The sequence below is a fragment of the Glycine soja genome, chromosome 14 (genome assembly GCF_004193775.1).
Source record: "Glycine soja cultivar W05 chromosome 14, ASM419377v2, whole genome shotgun sequence".
Classification (NCBI taxonomy): domain Eukaryota; kingdom Viridiplantae; phylum Streptophyta; class Magnoliopsida; order Fabales; family Fabaceae; genus Glycine; species Glycine soja.
The window spans coordinates 34,521,022-34,544,784 of record NC_041015.1 but is presented as its reverse complement, the minus strand read 5'-3'; the positions used below and the strand labels follow the sequence as shown (position 1 = coordinate 34,544,784).

Sequence of the window (23,763 nt, the reverse complement as noted above, 5' to 3'; positions counted from 1 at the left end):
CCTCAAATGGCAACACGACTTCCATCTCGTATACCAACGAAAATGGAGGTGCCCCAATTGATGTGCGTACTGAGGTTTGATAACCATGCAGTGCGAAAGGGAACATCTCGTGCCAATCCTTGTATGACACGGTCATCTTCTGAATGATCTTCTTGATGTTTTTGTTTGCCGCCTCAACCGCCCCATTCATCTTGGGCCTATAAGGCGTAAAATTGTGATGTTGGATCTTGAAATCCTCACACATTTCTTTCATCATCTTGTTGTTCAGGTTGGTGGCATTGTCAGTGATAATCTTCCTAGGCAACTCATACCAACAAATTATCTCCTTTTTGATGAACCTAACCACCATGCTCCTTGTTACATTGGCGTATGAAGCCGCTTCAACCCATTTGGTGAAGTAGTCAATGGCGACCAAGATGAAGCGATGTTCGTTTGAAGCCTTAGGCTCAATAGCTGCAATCACATCTATTCCCCACATAGAGAATGGCCATGGCGCTGCCAATATGTTCAAAGGCATGGCCAAAGCATTGACATTATCCAAGAATGCTTGGCACTTGTGGCATTTTCTCACATAGACACAACAATCATTTTCCATGGTGAGCCAGTAATACCCTGCTCTCAGAATCTTTCGGCCCATGGCATGCGTCCCAAATGATCTCTCATACACCTTTATGAGCATTTGTTCGGCCTTTTTGGCGTCTACGCATCAGAGCTGCTAACCTTCGCCACATCCTTTTGTCGTTGTCGAAAGCCTCTTGTGGGTACTCCTTGTCCTCGACGTATCGCTTAATGTCAAAGTACCATGATTTACCGTCTTGCTCCTCTTCTATGAAGCAGCAATGTGCGGGCTTGCCGTGACATCTGAACTTGATGTACGACAAGTCTCCATGTGGGGTTAGCTGAAACATGGATGCTACAGTAGCAAGCGCATTAGTCATCTAATTCTCCTCTCTGGGAATGTGGTGGATGGAGATATCATCAAAGAACTCTGTTAGTTTCTTGATGTAAGCCTGATAGGGTATCAATTTGTGATCCCTGGTCTCTCATTCTCCTTTTAATTGATGGATCACCAAAGCTAAGTCTCTGTATACTTTGAGCAATTTGATGTTGAAGTCAATTGTTGCTTGGATCCCAAGGGCGCATGCCTCGTATTCCGCCATGTTATTCGTGCAATCGAAGTCCAACCTTGCTGTGAAGGGTATGTGTTGATTGTCAGGAGTGACCCAAAACGCCCCAACTCCATGGGCTAGGGCGTTGGACATGTCGTCAAACCACACTATCCACTTATCCCTATCTTCATCCTCCACCTCCTCCTCAAACAAGGCCATGATGTCCTCATCTGGGAATTTTGGATGCATGGGTTGGTAGTCATTGAGGGGCTGCTGAGCTAGATAGTCTGCCAAGGCACTTCCCTTTATTGCCTTTTGAGTGACATAAGCAATGTCGAACTCAAATAGCAAAACCTGCCACCTAGCGATCCGTCCGGTGAGAGCGAGTTTCTCGAAAATGTACTTGACTGGGTCTGTCTTAGATACCAACCAAGTGGTGTGGCTTAACATGTACTGCCGTAGATGGTGGGATGTCCACACCAAGGCACAACACGTCCTTTCTAGTAGAGAGTAATTCATCTCGCAGGTGGTGAACTTTCTACTCAAGTAGTAGACGGTCCGTTCCCTCTTTCTAGGTGGTGAACTTTTTGCTCAAGCAATGCCTTATGAACCCTCTTTTCCCAGCATGCACCCCATCGACTCATCCAACACCTTCATGTATAGGATAAGAGGTTGCCTAGGCACTAGCGGCATAAGCATAGGAGGGTTCATAAGGCATTGCTTGACAATCGTTGTTCCATCGGACCGAATGATTCTTGCGCAAAAGTTTAAAGAGAGGATCATAGGTAGCAGTGAGCTGCGATATGAACCTCGCTATATAATTAGGCACCCCAAGAAACCTCAAACCTGCTTTTCGGTGCACGGCTCGAGAATTTCAAGGATGGCCTTCACCTTGTCGGGATCCACCTCTATCCCTTTCTGGCTTATGATTGTCATACCCTAATTTCGTCCAGGGACTATTGTTTGATGGCATGCAACCTTTGGTTGACCGCTTCGAGGTACTTGGCACCCTTTCTTGCACAATACGTGAAGTTCCGAGACATACCGGAAATCAAAAGAAAGCATTGTTACGCAATCCGTGAAATTCCGTAACGTGCTGGAAATCAAAAGGAAGTGTTGTTGTGCAATCCGTGAGTTTCCGTAACATTCCGAAAGCTAAAAAAGGAGTAATTACATGAGCCATAAGGTTCCGTAACCTTACGGAAAGAAAACAAGTATCGTTACGAAATTCATAAAGTTTCATAACGTTACGGAAAAAGAATCACCAAAAAAAGCAAAGGGGGTGTATTTAGTAAAAAAAGGGTGCAAATAGCAACCAGGCCCACTTGGGCCTTCCAGAATATTCCTCCAGAAGGTGGTTGCTTCTGGAGGAAGCAACCTGGCTCGCCTTGGCGAGCTGGGTGGCAAGCTCCTCCCCTATTTTCGTATAAATAGAGGGAGGAGTGAAGAAGGAAAGGGTTTAGCCTTCTTGGCGCTTCGTATTCACTTGAAATTAGTGAGGAAAATTGTTTTCGTGAAGAAAATCCAAGCCGAGGCGCTTCCGTAACGTTTCCGTAATGTTTCCGTGGGTGATTTCGTGAAGATTTTCAACCGTTCTTTGTCGTTCGTCGTTCTTCGGTCTTCAACCGGTAAGTTCTCGAAATCGAACTTTTCAATTCATTCTATGTACCCTTGGTGGTCCCCTTTTGTTTCGCATGCTTTTATTCTCGTTTCATTTACTTTCCATACCCCCTTTTGACGTGCTTCAGTCATTTACTTAAGTCATTTTCTCGCCTAATCAAAAAATAAAATAAATTTCCACCGATCATTTGATTTGTAATATCCGTTAATTTCTGTTAAAATGAAATCCGACCGTTTGGTCATGCCGTAACCACGTTGGAAACCAAAAAGAGGTAAAATAATAATATAATAATTAAAAAAATATCTCTTAGTAAAATGAACCAAAAAAGCAATCGGACGTTTCTCTTTGGGATTTCTCTTTCTTGATTGAATTGACTAATAACTAAAGTGAAACTAAGGCAAAAAATCAACTCGCAAAGTCAAGCTCGTTCGCAAAAAATCACTAAAAAGAATTTTAAGGTTCGATACCTCAGTTTTCCTTACCAAGTAAAAATGGATCATTTTTAAGGTCCAACGCCTTAAAAAGACCACATTCCAAGTAAAAAGAATCGCTTGATTCCCCCTTTAAAAAGAACTATGTAGGTCTGATTTCCTCTTCAATGGAAGGTACGTAGGAGCAAGAGCCTCGCTTTTGTCGACCTCAAAAAAATAAAAAGAAATAAAAGTTTAGATACATAATTTCACACAATTCTAATCTAAGGCTGTTGTCCTTTGGGACAAACGTGAGAGGTGCTAATACCTTCCTCAAATGTAAAGATAACTCCCGAATCTAGAATATTCTTCATGACCAGTTTCCTTTGATTTTTCTAACGTTTTCCACAAATAAACGTTGGTGGCAACTCCGCGCATTTTCCTCCTTTGGAAGACGCACCCGTGAGCCTCGCCTCGCTCGCCCGCGAAAGGGTAGGTTGCGACAATGATGAAACCGAGCAATTTTCTCGACTTGACCCCGAAGGTGCACTTGGCGGGATTCAATCTCAATTAGTACTTCCGCAGCCTCTCGAACAACTTCCACAAGTTGATGAGATGTTCCTCCTCAGTTCTAGACTTGGCAATCATGTCATCCACGTAGACTTCAATCTCTTTGTTCATCATATCGTGGAATATGCTACCATAGCCCGCTGATAGGTTGCCCCAGCATTTTTGAGCTCAAAGGACGTCACCTTGTAATAGAATGTTCCCCAAAGGGTAACGAACATAGTCTTCTCCATGTCTTCTGACGCCATCTTTATCTAATTGTAACCCGAGAATTCGTCCATGAAGGAAAATAAAGCGAAATTGGTTGTGTTATCCACAAGGACATCAATGTGTGGTAAAGGAAAGTTATCCTTTGGATTGGCTCGGTTTAGGTCCCGATAGTCCATGCACATTCGTACCTTCCCATCTTTCTTAGGAACTGGCACGATGTTGGCTACTCGAGCCACGACCAAAAACCAGCATCGAACTGCTTTTTCACCTCTTCTTTGATTTTTAAGGACATTTCCGGCTTCATCCTTCTTAATTTTGCTTTACTGGGGAACAATTGGGATTCAACAGTAATCAATGTTGTACAATGTCGGGGTTCAAACCGGGCATATCTTGGTACGACCAAGCGAAGATGTCATGGTAGTTCCGTAGCAAAACCACCAATTCATCTCGGATCAGTGTGGTCATGCCCGTACCAACTTTTACCTCTTTCCTTTCCTCGCCAACACCTAAGTTCATGATTTCTGTCTCTTCTTAGTGTGACTTCATTTCTTGGTCTTCCTGAGCGACCATCATTTCTAGCTCTAGGGGAAACCCCGTATCATCATCTTCTTCATCCTTGATCGGGTTTTCTATTCGATCAAAATCAATGTCAGGGTCCTCGGTATTAGTACCTTCACAGGACTCATCGTCGGATTTGTACCGTTTAATCGCAAAAAAAATAAACATGCAGACAAATGAGAATGGATGAAGGTGCAAGAACAAATGAAGAAAAGATCGTATATTATATATCTAATAGAAAAAACAAAACTCGTCAACTCGTTAAAAGAGAAATTTCGAATTTGTGAGTTGATTTTAGCTTTAGTTTCACTTGGTTATTTCTCAACTCGTCAAAAGAGAACTTTCAATGTAAATGACCGGTTGAAATTTATTCTTTGATGATTAACCAAGGTTACAACATAAACGATCAATTGAATTTTATTTTAACAATGATTAAAAGAGATTACAACACAAACGATCGGTTGAAATTCATTTTAAAATTGATTAAGTGAGATTACGGCTTAAATGATCGGTCAAAACTTGCTTAAAACAAAGAAAAAGAATACCAAAAGTAGAAGAATGAAGATGAAAACATACAAAGCAAGAATGGACCCCTAAGGCTGCATAGAATGAATTCAAAGCTTCGAAATTGAAAACTAATCGGTTGAAGAATGATGAACGATGAAGAACGGATGAAGAACGACGAAGAACATTCACAGAATTGGTCACGGAAACGTTACAGAAGCATTACGAAAGTGCCTTGGCCTTGATTTTCTCCTTCTTTCTTCTTCTCCTCACTAATTTTAAGTGAAATATGCTTGCCAAGGGTGCTGAACCCTTTCTCCTCAGCTTCCCACACCTATTTATAGCAAAATAGGGGGAGGAGCTTGCCGCCAAACTCGTCCAGGCGAGCTGATGGCTTACTCCAGAAGCAACTTTCTTGCCCAGGCGAGCTGGTTGCTTCTCCCCTAAGTCACCTAGTGGGCCCAGGGGCTGAGAAATGTCCAAAAATGGGCCATTTTTCCCCTATCTTGAGTTTCTTGCCCATTTCCTTCCGAAACATCGTGAAACCCTATGAATTGCGTTGTGATTGCTGTTAAGCAACTCAACTCGGGTGGAAAAAATCCCCATGTTGACAAAAATTGCCCCCATTCTGAGTATCCTGCTCATTTCTTTTTGTAACATCGCAAAACCCTAGGGATTGTGCAGCGATTGATGTTAAGCAGCTCAACTTGATCGGCGAAAATCCGCATGTTGACAAACAATTGTCCCCGGGCAAAATTAGGGTATGACAAAATGATTTGACAAAAAATGATTTTTTTTTCATGAAGCAGAGCAGTAGTAGACGACTGTAGTGGTGAGCTTGTTCTTGACTCATCTTTTCCTTGATGTGGTGTCTCTAATCACCTTTCCTCCTTCTCCATTCCTCTGCCATTGATCTTCAAGAAGCAAAGAACTCCATTGATGAAGAAGATCCAAGGCCTAGAAGCTCCACATGGAGCTACATCATGTGTATCAGAGCATCTTCATCTAGGTGATGTTCTTTTGCTTCCTATATCTTTTTGTTCGATCAATTCACTTTAATTCCTTGTTCTTCATCTTCTTCTCCATGTATCTCCTCCATTGTCTTTGGTTCTATTTAGAGTAGATTCAAAAAAACAAACCGATTAAATCTTAGATCTACACTTGTTCTTGCATTTATATGGTTCCAAATTTATAGATCAACTCTTGAATCATGTGTTTGTGTTGATTTTGAGTTCTATCATTTTTCAGTCATAATCTTCTTGTGCTAAACCTTTAGATCTCAATTTTCTTGCAAAATATTGATTAGAAAAGAAAACACAAAAATTTAAGTGTAAATCACTTCATTCATGTTGTCTTAGAGTCATGTTTAGTCATAATAATTGTCACATTATGTTCTAAGTTTGTGTTCAATTTTGATTTTGTTGATTGAATTCTAGATACATATTTTCATGTATTATTGCAATTCTTAGCCTATCATTTGAATTTTGAGTCTAATTTATTCATATTATTTAGTTCATAATATGTTCTAAATCAATTCCTAGAAGTAGTCTTGTTGAACTTTTCTTTTTGTTTTCTAAGTTTCCTATATGATGCCTATGAAGAAATTGAGTTGTGGTGCTGAGTTGTGGCTGGATTTGTGAATCAAAATAAGTCTTAAGCTCTCTTGAATTGTGTTATTCAAGACAATTGAACATAAGCAAACACAAATTGTAACTATCCAATCCTTAAGCAACATAAACACTACTCTTGATTTCTAGGTTGAAATTCAGGTTGCTATTAGTTTTGGCACACTGTCTTCTTAACTCCACCATGGCTTGAATACTTTGATTTTTTAGCTTAAATTTTAACTGGATAAAATAGACATCTATATGAAAACTAAGGAAAAAGAATGAACAAAAACTAAAAAAAAAGGAGCAAGAAAAGGTGATAAAGATTAACATCAAAATACATGTCCAGAACAACAACAAAAAATGTGTATGCTTGATTTGCTTGAAAATTGTTCATCATTTTGAGTTGTATTACAAGAATATTTGACTCCCTGGATTTTTTCATCTTTTAGATGTGTTGCTAAATTGACATAACTAGAATTTTGTTTTGAGTCTTGTTTTTAATTTGTCAATCTAATCTAGTGCCATTCTAGGACTTCCTTTATGTTCCACCTTGGCTTGTGATGTTGTCCTTTTGCCTTATTTTTTCTTGAATCTCATTGAATTAAAGTCACATTAAATTTCCTTTTGGTGTATATTTCATTTCATCTTTTGGTTTATTGCTTGTCTTTTTTTTTGTGTTTAGGTGTTGCCTACAATAAGGATTGGAAGACGAAATTGGTGCATTTCTTGAAGGAATATTTTTGGGTCTTGGAGGTTAACCATCCCAGGAGCACCATTGGATTTGAAGCAACCAAATCCTCACCAAATTCTGAGTGAAACACTTGAGAAAACAAACAAGCATTGAAGACAAAATTGAATACCTTAATTGCTTTGTTAAATTTGTTGTAATAGAATAATTGAGTGCTGATTTTTTTTTCTATTGCAATTCCTTGAATTTGGACATTCTTCAGGGGTGTATTGGGAGTCTCTATTTATGTAATAGCTTAGTGTAAACCGTGTAGACTAAGTGAAGAACTAGTTAGGACCTCCAAAGGGTCATCCAAGCCTTCACATAGGAAGTTGTCTAGCTTGCTTTAAATTTCTTTTACCTTACATTATCAAACCGCCTAGATAGCTTGCTTTTTTAGCAATTAGTTTTTACCTTATCTTTCACACCTCTTTTAGTGTTTATTTTGGCTAGTTTCAACCATATTTTTTTTACCTTTTGTTTTCAAACCCCCAACAAGAAAGAACCACAACTTAGGAACCAACATGAGTTGAGATCCCTTAAATTGTGGAAAGAAAAACAAGAGAGAAAAGAAAAAGGAAAAAAAAAGTGGAAGAAATAAGTCAAGATGAAAGAGAGAAAATATGAGAGGAAGAAAGAAGAAAAATAACGAAAGAAATGAAAAGAGAAAAACATACCTCTTGCAATAGTCCTCTTGCAAGAGTTTAAGTGAAGAACTTAGCAACTATTATAGAGGGTGCCATAGGTCACATACTAAACATCACTCCCAAAGAAGAGAAAATGATAGAAGGCATCAAGAGGTTAACATTAGCCTCCCATATTTTCATGGAAAAGATAATGTTGTGGTCTACCTAGATTGGGAAATGAAGGTTGAACAACTCTTTGCTTGCCATCATATTAGTGAAGAGAGAAAAGTTCCATTGGCTAGCTTTAGCTTTCAAGGGTATGTCCTCTATTGGTGGACTTCCCTGTTAGGGAACGAAGGATTCATGGGGACCCTCTAGTAGAGTATTGGAATGATCTTAAGAGTGCCCTTGGGAAGAGGCAAATTTCCTCCTACTATGAAAGGGAGCTTATGGACAAGCTCCAAAGGCTTAGACAAGGGAGTATGAGTGTTGAAGAATATAGACAACAAATGAAACTACTCCTTTTAAGAGCTGGACTTAGGGAAGGAAAGAACAAGCATAGCTAGGTTCCTTATTGGGCTTAATATGGAAGTGAGGGACAATGTTGAACTCCTTCCATATAGGGACCTAAATGAGCTAGTCCAAATTTGTATAAGAGTGGAGCAATAACTTAAAAGAAAGCCTTCTTCAAAATCTTATGGCTTTCACTCTTATCCAAGGAAAGACCAAGCCCAAGGAATTTTGGGGGATGCACCTTCAAAACCCAAGGAAGATAAGGGCAAGACAATAGAGTTTTTGGGGTGAAGAGTCTAGTGAAGATGAAGTAAGGGGTGAAGAGTCTAGTGAGAAAGTCTACCCCCATGAAGAAGGTGACCTCCTAATGGTTAGAAGGCTCCTTGGAGATCAATCTTGTGATCTATCCCAATCCCAAAGAGAGATCATCTTTCAAAAAAGATGCAAAATTTTAGATAAAACTTATTCTGTAATTGTGGATAGTGGATCTTGTTGCAATTGTTGTAGCACAAGATTAGTTTCCAAGTTGAATCTCACTATCATTCCCCACCCAAAACCTTATAAACTTTAATGGCTCAATGAGCAAGGGGAAATGATAGTTAACCAACAAGTGAAGTTACCTTTCTCCATTGGGACATATAAGGATGAAGTTAATTGTGATATAGTTCTCATGGAGGCAGGGCATATTCTTTTAGGAAGGTCATGGCAATTTGATAGGTAAATCATTTACAATGGCCTAACTAATGAGATTACCCTCACCCATCTTGGCACTAAATTTGTGTTGCATCCTCAAACACTTTCACAGGTAGCTAAGGATCAACTTACAATGAAGGACAAGAGGAATGAGGAAAAGTTGGAAAAACAAAAGAAAAAAAAAAGGATAGTAAGGCCTTAGCTCCAAAGGTCAAGGAGAAGGTGTTCCTCTAAGAAAGTTGTAAAGAAGGAGAGTCATTTTGCAACAAAAGGAGATATTAAGAAAGCTCTTCTTCTCAAGCCATCTTTCTACCTTCTCCTCTCAAGGGAGACTTCCCTTAGCACTGCCACAATTCCCCCACTTCAGAGCATTCCCCTAAAGGTCCAAGAACTCTTACAGGAATTTAGTGATATATTTCCCAAAGAGATACCCCCTAGGTTACCTCCTCTTAGGGGAATAGAACACCAAATAGACTTAGTCCCAGGAACAAGCCTTCCTAATAGGCCAACTTATAAGACTAATCCTTAAGAGACCAAGGAGATTGAATCCCAAGTTAAAGAATTGTTGAGGAAAGGATGGGTCCAAGAGAGCCTAAGTCCTTGTGTTGTGCGTGTGTTGTTGGTGCCTAAGAAGGATGGTAAGTAGAGAATGTGTACAGATTGAAGGGCCATCAACAACATAACTATGAAGTATAGGCACCCCATTCCTAGGCTTGATAATATGCTTGATGAGTTGCATGGTGCAAATATATTTTCCAAAATTGATCTTAAAAGTGGTTACCACCAAATAAGGATGAGAGAAGGTGATGAGTGGAAAATCACTTTTAAGACCAAGTTTGCGTTGTATAAGTGGCTAGTGATGCCTTTTGGGCTCACTAATGCACCAAGCACTTTCATGAGGCTAATGAATCATGTCCTAAGGGAGGTTATAGGTAAGTTTGTAGTTTTTTATTTCGATGATATCTTAGTATATAGTAGGGACCTAGATGATCACTTAGGACATCTAAGGCAAGTTCTTTTAGTTCTTAGGAAACACACTCTCTTTGCTAATATAGATAAATGCACCTTTTGTGTCGATAGTGTAGTCTTCTTAGGTTTTGTGGTTAGCAAAAATGGGGTCCATGTGGACCCTAAGAAAATCAAGGCCATCCAAGAATGGCCCACCTTAAAAAGTGTAGGAGATATTAGGAGTTTCCATGGGTTGGCAAGTTTCTATAGAAGGTTTGTTCCTAATTTCTCTACACTTGCTTCACCACTTAATGAGTTGGTTAAGAAGAATGTGACATTCACATGAGGAGAGAGACAAGAGCAAGCCTTTGTTTTGCTCAAAGAAAAGCTCATCAAGGCACCCGTTCTAGCTCTCCCTGATTTTTCTAAAACTTTTTAGCTAGACTGTGATGCCTCTGGTATAGGTGTGGGAGCTGTGTTGTTACAAGGTGGGCACCCTATTGCTTACTTTAGTGAGAAACTTCATGGTGCCACTCTCAACTACCCCACATATGATAAAGAGCTTTATGCCTTAGTTAGAGCCCTCCAAACTTGGGAACATTACCTTGTTTCCAAGGAGTTTGTTATTCATAGTGATCATGAATCACTTAAGTACATTAGAGGGCAATGCAAGTTAAATAAGAGGCATGGAAAATGGGTAGAGTTCCTAGAGCAATTTCCATATGTTATCAAACACAAAAAGGGAAAGACCAATGTGGTTGCAGATGCTCTTTCTAGGAGACACACATTTCTTTCTTCCCTTAGAGCTTAAATTTTAGGATTTGATAACATAAGGGAATTGTATGTTTCTGATGAGTACTTCTCTCTCATTTATATGAGTTGTGGGTACGAGGCCCAAGATGGATTCTACATTGCTAAGGGGTATTTTTTAAAGGAGGAAAGGCTTTGTATATGTTCGATAGCCGACAAGTGCACCGAATCGCACAAGTAGTACAAAACGGTAAGAACCGAGTATTGAACACTCGGGGAACTTGTGTTATTTGGTAAGCTATTTCAGCAAATAAGTGTTTGGTGTGTAAAGATAAGTGTGAATATGAACAGGTGTATAAACTATCTATACAAAAAGAAAGAAAATAATGTGAGAGAAATGATGTGTAAAAACAAGTAGAAACACGTTGGTCTTCCTAATAGGTGCCTGATGCTGAAAAGATATTCTCTATCTAACAATGCTCATGTGTTCTTATGGTGTCTCCTGAGATACTAAACCCCGATTCCTCATGATAGTTTAGCCTAATCCCGATCAAGCATCGTCCGTAGATTCCTCTTGTAAGACTAAACTCAACCAGGACCACATTAAGACACACATACACAACTAACTTATCGCACCCCGATTCCTCATGAAAGTACGACAACTTAGCACTGCACTATCAAGGAATTTAGAGTTAAACCAGTTTCCACAATTGAATGACCCTAACAAAGCATGCATCTACGTGATCAAGGTAAAGGCATACTGGAATGAAAAACAGATAGCACAGAGAACACACAAAACATCATTAAATAGATAAAAAAATATTTACATCAGGTACCTACAGGGAAGATCCAACAGAGGATTTAGCTTTCCATACCAGGAAGCCTTCTTTACAACAAAGAGAAGAACAAGATGAAAGATTGCAAAAATACAAGTGGTGAGGATGTCTCCTTTACCTCTAGGATCTCACAATCACTCACAAACTCATCTGAAGCTCTCAAACCAGCTCTTGCTTCAAGCTCTGGTCTCTGCAGATCTTCACACAGCAAAATCTCTCAAAACTCTCTGGAACTTGGACCTTTCTCTCTCTAGAAATCCTAGACATGCAAAGCTCTGAATCGCAGTCCAAACTCTCCTTCTAAAATCTGATTTCAAGCTTAAATAGGTGACCTTGTTCGTGCTCGTGCGCTTAGCGCAATTATGGACCGCTTAGCGCACATTAGTGAATTTTGGCTTAGCGTGTGCCTTTCTCGCTTAGCGGATGAACTGAAGCAGTGCGCTTAGTGAGATGAAGTGGTGCGCTTAGCGAGCCTGTACAACTCATCTTCTTCCAGAGTCTTCCTTGCGCTTAGCCCATGAGTGTTGCGCTTAGCAGAAGGTCGCTAAGCCAGCAGATTGGCTTAGCGAGAAGGTGAAAAACAACACTTTTCAAAGCTTGCCTAATTAACCTGAAATTGAGAGAAAATGATTATTAAACACACAAAATTAAAGTACTAAGTATTTATTACCTATACTTAACAAAAAATACTTATAACACTACAAAATAACCATAAATTGGAAGAGTTTGATACAATTTACACAAGTTTTATACACAAAAGTTAGTCGTATTCACCGACTAACAGTATACCCCAAGGATCCATTAGAAAGTTGTTGGTCAAAGGGAGCCATGAGGGTGGGCTAATAGGCCATTTTGGAATTGATAAGACTCTTGTTTTCCTCAAGGAAAAATTCTTTTGGCCCCATATGAAAAAAGATGTCCATAGGTATTGCACTAGGTGTGTGGCTTGTTTACAAGCCAAGTCTAAGGTGATGCCTCATGGGCTATACACACCCTTACCCATTCCATCTGCACCCTGGGTAGATATGAGTATGGACTTTGTCCTTGGGCTTCCTAGGAACCAGAGGGGGGTAGGCTTTATCTTTGTGGTGGTGGATAGGTTTATCAAGATGGCACATTTCATACCATGCCACAAGGTAGATGATGCTAGTCACATCTCAAGACTTGTTTTTAGAGAAGTTGTGAGGCTTCATGGTTTGCCTAAGACTATTGTGTCTAATAGATATGTTAAGTTCCTTAGCCATTTTTAGAAAGCTTTATGGGCTAAGCTAGGAACTAAGATCCTTTTCTCCACCTCTTGTCACCCACAGACTGATGGGCAGACTGAGGTAGTGAATAGATCTCTATCCACATTGTTAAGGGCTCTCCTAAAAGGCAATCACAAGTCTTGGGATGAGTACTTTGCTCATGTGGAGTTTGCCTATAATAGGGGGGTTCATAGAACTACCAACCAGTCACCTTTTGAGGTTGTCTATGGTTTCAATCCTCTCACACCTTTGGACCTAATTTCCCTTCCACTTGACACTTTTTTATACATAAACTAAGGGGTCTACAGATTTAAGGAAAAATCCTCTTCAAGAGGGAGGGGATGATGCAATCCTCCCAAGCAGGGGACTCATCACTAGAGCCATGACTAGGAGACTCCTAGAAGATTGGGCCAGAAATGCAGGAGAAGGCCCTAAGGTTCTCATGAGCCTTAGGGTAGATTTTGTGCCCATGGGCTAAGTATGAACCCACTTATCTTTGTAGATATTAGATTAGAGTTTCATTATTTTCGGGCCTTCTATTTCGGGATCCATAGTCTAGGGAAGGTACCCTGGCAATATAGGATTTTTCAGCCCTTGTATTTTAGGGCACCTAGACTAGTTTTTGTATTAGGGGTAGTTTTGTAATTTCATATGCATTAAGTGCACTATTTGATGTTTGTGTGTTGGGAGAGAAATTTAATTGAATTGGGAGAAGCTCAATCCAATTAAATTTTGGACCATCCTAAGGGGGAGGTGAGCATTTGCTTGCTACACCCCATTGCCACATCATATAGTCACACTTTGTGCATGCCCTTCATGCTTTACATGCCTCATGACACCTAAGCACACTAAGTGGAGAATCTTGGACTTGATATTTGACTAGTGGGCTGAGCCATAGCTAAAATTCACTAATTATAATTAGTGAAATTTTGGCTCCACAAATTCAAATTCAAATTCAAGTGAAATTTGAATAGAAATTCAAATTTCCCTCCAATTTTGTGTGACACTTAGGCTATAAATAGAGGCCTTGTGTGTTCATTTTTTCAACTTTGATCATTTGAGAAATTACACTTGAAAGAAATTTCAGACCTTAGTTGAGGCATAAATTCCATGCCCCTTCTCTCACTCTCCCACCACTCATCTTCTCCTACCTTCAAGCTCTTATCCATGGCTTCCTATGGTGGTGAGCTTATTCTTGACTCATCTTTTTCTTAAAGTGGCGTCTCCAATCACCTTTCCTCCTTCTCCATTCCTCTGTCATTGATCTTCAAGAAGCAAAGAGCTCCATTGATGAAGAAGATCCAAGGCCTACAAGCTCCACATGGAGCTACATCAATTGGCCCGCAAAAACTTTGGGTTGGATTCCATATGGCAATAACTCTTACTTACACTTGAGCCTTCAACACCCATCGCTTTGTTGGGCCCATAACTTTTGGGTCCATTTTTTGTTTTTTATTGTGTCTTTTTACCAGCACAAGAATGAATGAGTCCTTAAGGTGAAGTTTAATTAAACCAAAAGGGATGCCTACAGCTTAGACTTTCCAATTGGATCAGCTTGTAGAATACCAAAGTGGCATTAACATAATATATAGTACTACTAGATAACCTTTTTGACTGTGGAGCTACCTTGCTATCTCAGTCATGAACAATGATTTTATTTTTCACTATTCTTTTAACAGTTTTAGTTTTAGATTTCAAAGAGGCAACATCTGCCTTTTATGCAAACAGGCTTAAGTTAGACAATGACAAGTTGATGTGGTTGTTGAAGTTGCTTTTCTTGTGGGCTTCCCTACCATTTTCCACTATGATTGTCATTTCTAATAATGACTCACATTGTTAGAAGCATGATTGCTGGTTACATGTTAGCATTAGGTAGTACTAGTAACTAATACTTGTATGACTTATGTTGGTGTATTGCATAGGTTCATCAGTAAAATTATGACCACATATGGCAACTTAACAGTTACAACCCTCTACAAATTATGTCGAAATTATAAAGTTGATTTTGTCATTAGATTTCAAAGCAATACCAACATTTGAAGCAGACTTTAACATGTAAATGAGACTTTAAAATTAGTAAAATTTGTTCATAATTCATTAACTTCCGTAGTCATTGAACAACCCCAGGCCTGGCCAACCATTCCTCACATGTTTGTGAAAGAAAGTGCAAAATTGTATAACTGTCAAAGAAAATTGACAAGATTCTGTGTGGATTCATATCGCCTCTATTGACACGAGTGTAGACAATGTTGTCTAATATACCTTATGAAAGTTTATTTGTGGCTAAGAACTAAAAACACTTCTGTTTATATGCTTACCATCTTCATCTTAATGCAATTCTCTGTAACTCATACAATTGGTGAGCTATGTCTTGAATAATTTGTTTTCCATCATTGCCATTTTGAAGAGAATTTGTTAGGTGCTCCAGAAGATCATGATCAAATTCTAGTGTTTCCAAGCGGTCATTAATGTCTAATATTTGATTTTCTAGAGCAACCAACTCAAGTTCTCTTCTAGGCATGGAGATTTGTGGTTCAGGACATTTTGAATGATTGTTTTCTGCACTAAGAGAACAAGCATCACCATCTTCAGCAGCTCAGCCATGTTTATCAATATGATTTCCAATCAATGTATTAATGATTTTTTTGTGTGGATAATTCAGTCTCTTCATGACCATCTAATTAAGGCCATTCACCATTAGAAGCTCCTTGTTGATTCGATTTACTGACTTCAAGTTTCTCAGATCTATCATTAGGTGCATGCAAATAAATTTGATGAACCTTCTCTTCCAAGTTTTTCAAAAATTGAGAAATGTAATCCTTTTCCTCTTCAAATTTATGATATATGTGGTTTCACCAGTCATATATCCGTCACCAACTTTGTAAACAACTTGAATTCTTTGAACTGCTTATGGTATTTATGATGTTATGCACGACAATGTTTTGTATTGTGAAGTTTTCTCCTTTCAAATACCAACTTTCCTTATGCATATTATGGACCATAGGCTCCTCATTTGCCATGTTTGATCTATAAAATTACACCTCAGCTTCCAAATCTTGTATCTCTTTTTCCTTTTCTTTGAGTAGACCATTCACTTTCTCCAATTCATCATTATCATATTCTGCTTGCTCCTCCATCATTCTTAAATATTGAAGAGCCTCCATCTACAGTGTTGCCTTCTCCTGTTGTAACCTTGTAATCATAGACATTGCTTCATTTGTAGCAATAGGAGAAGCGTTTCTTTCTTCCTCCAGTTCCTTTTGTAAAGAATCCTTGCATTTCATTATTGTACTACTCAATTTGTCTCCTCAGTCTATCATCATTAGACTCTTCTTCAATTTCAGAAATATTGCTTTCATCCAGAGAATGAAGACCAGATTCCGTTGAGGATGACTTTCAAAATACCTGAACTCCATTTAAACTAGAAGCCTCAACAACTGCCTCAGGTGAGTGAACATGATTTATGGGAACATTTGATGATGTATTAGACCCATTAGAAGAAGATTTGTCTCATGGTGATTGGTCATGTTCTTCCTTCACATTGTTAACTTCCTCAATGGTTGGCTTCTCTTTGATAAAACCAGTTTCTTCTCTTTCCTCAGTGGTTACAGAGGACTTATTCATGTTACTTGAATTCTCTTCTTTAGGATTTATAGGAGCAGAATCACATACAACCATATGAGTGTCTGTTGATGTTGTTTCCTTTGTACCAATCTTCTATATAACTTCCCCATTCTTTTTAGATACCATTCCAATATCTCTTGGTTGTGCAACATTTGCAGCTAGAAATAATTCATAAACAAAATGTTATACAAATATTTTGATCGAAGAACAATAGTGTAAATAAACCGAGAGAGAAATGTTACATTTTTCTGATGATGCTCCAACATGTGCATATGTGCCATTCAAAGTCATAAACTCAGATAGGGGACTAGGAAGAGAATCCTTAAAATGAGAAGTAATCTTACTATCCTCAGATTCTAATTCTCTATGAGGAACTTTCTTAACAATAGGTGGTGGTGAAACCTCCTCTATTGAAATGAGCTCAACCGGATCAGATTTAATGACTCTTGATTTGCTTGCTGCAAATTATTTTCTACTACACAATTGGCATTCATATCTTGATGTTTGCTGACATTAGGCTCCCCACATTGATCTGAAGGGAAAGGGATAGATTTAACCCATATCCTTCAATTGGCTCTTTTAGATTCAAATCACATGGAATACATTTTGAGGAAGGTGCAGATGTAACTTGAGCAATAGGGTCATTGCTGACTTCAATGTTCTCATCATGCACCCTACTAACATCATCATCATCATTACAAAATGGAAATTTGGACTCAGAATTTGAATTAAGTGTCACCTCAGTGTACCCAACATGAGATAGTGGCCAAAAACTTCCTTTTCCCTCTGATCCAGGAAATTTATCCCTCATTTTCTTCAAGTTATTATGGTGATTTAAATAGCTTTGCTTCAGTGCACATGGAAAACGAATATATGGCTTAAGAACAACTCTGCCATGTGATTTTAGATGGATAGATCTTGAGGAGTTTTGATCTGACTTCCAAAGCTTACCACAACAAGTACATTGTCTTGTACATAGTCTTGCACCCTTAGATCCAAACAACAAATCTTTGCTTAGTGATGGACTTTTGAAACCAGAACTACCAAGAACCAGGCCAAATTTCCCAACAATATTTGAGTTTCTGCATTGCACTTGGTCTTTGTAGTGACTGAAAAAAGACAATCATCACACATCTTATGCCCATCTGCTAGCTTACCATGAATATGATACAAAATCATAGATGATATTTCTGATTTCTGATTGCTACAAAATAGGATCTCATACAACTCTGGGCTTTGACGGCATAAGATATGATTAAGCCTAGAACACAACAAGCAAGGCATTTATAGTTGGAAATAGCATGCAAAATTGGTGAGCATATATGATAGCAAGGCATCGAGTAGCAGCAGAAATATCAAAAGCCACTCACAAGCTGCAAATGTAAGAAGAGAAACGAACCCCTTCATCCTCCTTACTTTGACAAATGATATTCACTTTCCACCTGATCCCATCCCCATCACAGTTGCTCTTACAAATCCACAACATCCATGACATGACAAGGAAAGTCATCAATCAAATCATAGCCACCCAACTCAAAGCCCAAAATTGCATCACCAACTTAGATGGTGAGCTAAGGCTAGAACGCTGCAACATGGCAACAAACAACCAACATTAAACTGAAATTAATGATTATAACTCAAGCTAAACACATTGCATTTAATTTGGTTGAGTGAATAGGCAATTTAGTCCCTGAGATTGTACCTATTTTGTATATTAGTCCCTAACTTAATATTAAATTCAAAATAGTCCCTATCTTTGCATAACTGTTGCAAAATAGTCCTTCCGTTAAATTTTAAAGTAATGCCGTTAGTGAGGTCAATTTTAGTGCCATGTGGACTATCCAATGTGGCACTAAAGGATGACGTGGCATGACACGTGGACGTGCCTCCTAAAAGATGCCACATCATTTAATGATAACAAAATGAGTAAATAGACAATTTAGTCCCTGACTTTGTACCCCTGTTGCATATTAGTCCCTAACTTAATGAAAGATTCAAAATAGTCCCTATCTTTTGCATAAGTGTTGTAAAATAGTCCCTAACTTAAAAGATGCCAGAAATCATGCTTAAAGTGTCCATGCATTGCAAAGGTTGTGCCTGGCACGATTTCTAGCGGCGCAGATTCTTCCTTGGATTCCTTGTCATCTTTTGATTCCTCTGGTTTTTTCTCTTCTTCTTTCTTTTCTAATTCATTTTCTTTTTTCTCCTCCACTTTGTTTTCCTCTGATTTTTTATCTTCCTATTCAAAACACTAAAAAAAAAATCAGAACCCAGAATGATACATTGATGGTAATTGAAGAAAAAAAAAAGAGGAAAAGAGAATGGTTATGTAGACCTCGCCCATTGGTGTTGACGGCTACAGAGATAAGATTGTTGCTGTGGATTTTTGGTTTTTTTTATTTGTGCAAGTGTGTGTGGGTTCTTTTTCGTATATATGCCTCAATTGGTTCAGAACCATCAAATTTGAAGAAGCCACTCATTCTATCATCATCAAATGACGTGGCACTAAAATTGACCTCACTAACAGCGTTACTTTAAAATTTAACGGAAGGACTATTTTGCAATACTTATGCAAAAGATAGGGACTATTTTGAATTTTTCATTAAGTTAGGGACTAATATGCAACAGGGGTACAAAGTCAAGGACTAAATTGTCTATTTACTCGTTTTGCTATCATCAAATGACGTGGCATCTTTTAAGAGGCACGTCCATGTGTCATGCCATGTCATCCTATAGTGCCACGTTGGATAGTCCACGTGGCACTAAAATTGACCTCACTAACGGCATTATTTTAAAATTTAACGAAAGGACAATTTTGCAACACTTATGCAAAGATAAAGACTATTTTGAATTTAATATTAAGTTAGGGACTAATATGCAAAATGAATACAATCTCAGGGACTAAATTGCCTTTTCACTTTAATTTGGTTAGTTTAACATCACAGGTATCCTTGACCAAAACAATCCTACTCTAGCCAAATAAGATCACATGAGCAGTAAAAAATTTATTTTCCAATATTTAATGTAGTTACATATTGAAAGCTCAAATTCAAGACTAATGATTAAATCATAACAACCACAGGTGAGTTGATCCATGTGCTAGGTGATTGATTGCATTTAATTAACATGCCATTTTAACAATGAACATCATCCATAATCATAGATAGCCCAACCACAAGCAGAATTGTTAGAAGTTGAATCCCCTTGAGTGAAGTTAATAGATCTGTTAGAAGTGGAAGCCCCTTCAGTCAGATTAACAGTAACGAGAGAGTCCCATTTTTAAAATTTATCAAGCCTAGCTTCATAACCTATAAGTAAAGTTTCAACCCATCATACTGTAGAGGTTCAAACTTACTGCATATGAATGACATGGTGGACTCATATTCCCTAGGTAACCCCTTAAGAATAGCATCAAGATGCTCATCTAAAGAAATTTACACTCCAACCAAACCAATGGAATCAGCAGAAGTCTGAATTTAAAGCAAATATTTAGACACTGGCTGATTTTCCACTTGCTAGCTATTGCCACAACTATCATAACTAACAAACCAACTATCAACTAACCTAAGGTTAGTTGAGTTAACTAACAAACTAACTCTACTTAAAAAAGTAAAAATAAAAGAGAGTAATTCTACTTTTCTACTCTAATGATAATGAAATAGATTAAATTTGTTAGCTATGGGCAGCATACAATTCAAGACATATTCTATTCTTCTTTTTTCTTTTTCTTCAACAGTTTCCTCTAAAAGTAAATGCAGCACAGCAAGAAATTATATTAATAGTAGGCATCACTAAGAATTAAATGGAGAAACCATAATATGTCGACTATTATGAAAGAAATTCATTTTTATTGTAGTACACATCTCCATAGGCTGTAGAGTGTAGGTAGAACAATGATGGTGGTAGCCTTTCAATCAAAATGGCCATAAGTGACAAGGAATAAGGTGTAGGAATAAACATGCAAAGTTTTATACAATGTTAAAATTCTGCATGTATTTTATTTTTTTTGTGGTTTAATTTTCCTCTGCTGCTTAGTATACAAATTATAATTTGGGATTGTTGTGTCTAGGTTTTTACTGGAATCTGTGAAAAAGGTGACTTTTACAGTATCGTCACAAACTGAGTAAATTAACTCTCTTCTTGCAATTGAGGTAAGTCAAACCCGTTATATATATATATATATATATATATATATATATATATATAGAGAGAGAGAGAGAGAGAGAGAGAGAGAGAGAGAGAGCTAAATATAATAAATTCAAAATTAATTAAGTTTTCATGTAATCTCAGAATTCCCATATTGATATATTTTTCAATTCTCAACAATATTTATTTCCCATCCTTTCAAAAAAAAATTCACCTAGAGATGATGAGAATAAATGAAAATAACATAAGGATTGTCATTGATGAGGATAAACATTATTTCTTTTCAACCTTTTCCTTGTTTACTACCTTGATGATATTACTTTTTTGTCTGACTGTGATTCATTATTGGTTAGTACTTATAATTAATTAGTACATATGGTTGCATATTATCCATTAGGGTTTTTTATCACCATTCACTCTAACCTCATCATAGAACAACCCTTTGATTTCAGGTCACTTCAGACATGATTGGGCCTTTAAAATGGCCCCTCACACACACACACACATATATATACACCAGAGATCAGGCGGAAGGGATCTAACGAACATATAGGAAGTAAGAATGCAGTATAATGGAAAGGTTATGCAGTTTCAAAAGTAGATATCAAGGGCACACCTTTGCAGGCTTACAAATCCCCGGTTTTTGAAAAAAAGAGAAATAAAAGAGTAAGATAAATTAAAACATTAAAAGAAATAGAAGTGGCGGTAGAGCCGCACAGGATCTGTGAGGGGGGAGAAGAGAAATAGAAGAAACTTTGAATTTATTTGAATTGAAATTGAAATAAGAGCTTACAAAAGATTTCCTAATGCATAGCACCTTTCTCTAAAAACTTGGAAAATGGCTATCTGAAAGGGTGCCTCACAATGAATTTGAGGACTCCTTAAATAGCGAATGGAAATACTGTTTACTACAGTACCAGTTGTGTTACCAGAACTATTACAGGCAATAATTACATTTGATTAGTCCTGTGACCAGTTTGGAAATACAATTGGCCGATCATGTAACCAGGAACATAATTTTAATCATCAATTAGTGATATGCCAAAACAATCATCCTCGTTTTGGTAAAATGGATCACTATTTTCTTCTGATGATTCTTCTTCTTTCTTGGATGACGAACCTTCATTTTTTTCTTGTTGAAGAATTTGGAGGACTTCTTTTAAATTGTTAGCCAAACTTTCTTTTGACTTTGAACTTACTAAGAAAGCAGCTAGTTGAGACTTTTGATTAAGGAACAACGACGTCTCTGGATCATCAGTCTTAAAAAATTTTGGGTGTGCTTGGAACTAGATTTTAACTTGGTCTGGCGCTGCTTAAGAGGTGTCAAATTGATTCCACCATTTAATGAATGCATGTCTCTTTAATGGTGGGAACTGCTTGTTGCTTTCGGTTTTCTCATATTTGTATTGCCATGAGAATATCCATGACAAGGCAAAAGTGGAAAAATAGATCAAGTCGGTAGGGATTCTTGATTCCTACATGTTAAAGATCTTTTTAAATTGTCCAAATCCTTGTTGGACTTATTCTGGGTAAATTTTTTATGTTGGTCCGAAGAAATTCCACCATTGGAGAAACCAATTCGGAAAATTATAAATTATATTGGTTTTAAAATAAATCAACCAAGAATGCTTAAACTTGTTGTTTTGATGCCAAAATACATTTGTCCAAGTATCAATGTAGTCCTAATAGGTGTAACCTGCTGGATCAAATGGAGCAGAAAATTTCTTTGGTTGATTCAGATTGGACCCAAAATGTTGAGGCTGTAAAACCTTCAAAATTTGGATAGTTGAGTGCGTATTTAGATTTGGATCTTTGGGATCTTTGAAATGTTTAATAGACACTGAGTCTGTGTCTATTAATATAAACTCATAAAATTTTCTTGTTTTATTTATGGTTGTAGGTCTGAAATGGAAACCTTGTGGAAATGCCTTAGTTGTGGCTTTGAAGGGATTTTTGTCCCAAAATTCTGGCTCCATCTGCAAAACAGTTAAAAATTTATTTTTTGAAATATAAATGTTAGTGGATTTTGGAGGAGGGTTTTGTTGGGATATTGTCTGTTTTCCTTTTGGATTGATAATTGTTTTGGATTGTTTGGATATTTGGATTTGTTTTTCTAAATCTGTTTCAGAATCATCATTAGATTCTGAGGCAATATCTGCCCAAGTCTTTTTGGCTAGTTTTGGGATTTTGGTAAGACCCATTCCTTCAAGGACCAGAAGTCTTTGTACAGACCAGGCATAGTCTGCTACAGTTTGTTTAGTTGTTGTAGGTTTGGGGGAATCCTGAGTTGATGACTCAGGTTTGATGGTGGTAATTTGGGATGATGACTGATGTGCCATCATTTTCTTCTATTTTCTAAACCCTTTTTGCACCATTTTAATTATTGATTGGTCTTAATTGTCAATTAATTAGGCAGTTTTATTATTTGGGCTCATTTAGCTAATTTGATGTTTTTAATCTAATTTCAGGAATTAATGAAACATTGGGCTTAATCCGGATTTTGGTTGTGGACTTGAAAAGGGCAAATAAAGAAGCGCTTACCTTAGTTAATTTCTAATTAGGAAATTTCGCAATTTTATTTTATGTTGTTCAGTGTTTATTTCGTTTTGGGCCAGAGTATTGTAATAGGGCCCAGTGACTTTGAGTGACTCTTTTTAAATAGCTGCCTTGGGATTTGTGCAGGGCATTCTATTCTGTTATGCTATTTTCATTATTCAGAGCTTTGGTTTTAGGTTTTCACATTTTTCTGTTCTCTTGCTACAGTTCTCGTTCTTAATGCAAATTTCCGTTTTCTGCTTCTAATTACGAGTTCATTCTTGCTTCTTCTTCTACTTTCATTTACGTTTCTGTTCATTTACGTTTCTGTTCATTTACGTTCTTGTTCATTTACGTTTCTGCTTCATGTTTCATTTGTGTTTTCTGTTTGAATCCATGGAAGGCTAGATTTTCTGGTGTTGTTTCCTTTTGAGGACGAAGCCCAACTCTCTTTGAGGTTGCATTTGTAATGTGGTTTCCTGGCAGTTTTCCCTTCACCAGTTATCCCAATTTCGTGAATATTAATCAG

At 37.7% G+C, this 23,763-nt stretch overlaps 1 protein-coding gene and 1 pseudogene across 1 annotated transcript; both read right to left on the bottom strand.

The window, feature by feature from the left end:
* Positions 1-1,043: 1,043 nt before the first annotated feature.
* On the bottom strand, positions 1,044-1,628 carry LOC114384012. Its single transcript, XM_028343693.1, has one exon. The coding sequence runs from the start codon at positions 1,626-1,628 to the stop codon at positions 1,044-1,046; it is 585 nt and encodes a 194-aa protein (XP_028199494.1).
* A 2,192-nt stretch (positions 1,629-3,820) lies between these two features.
* On the bottom strand, positions 3,821-17,960 carry LOC114384010 (annotated as a pseudogene).
* Between the last annotated feature and the right edge of the window lie 5,803 nt (positions 17,961-23,763).

What these genes read in the sequence shown, in the direction of transcription:
- LOC114384012 (XM_028343693.1), bottom strand. Translation starts at nt 1,628, where the DNA reads ATGAATTACTCTCTACTAGAAAGGACGTGTTGTGCCTTGGTGTGGACA.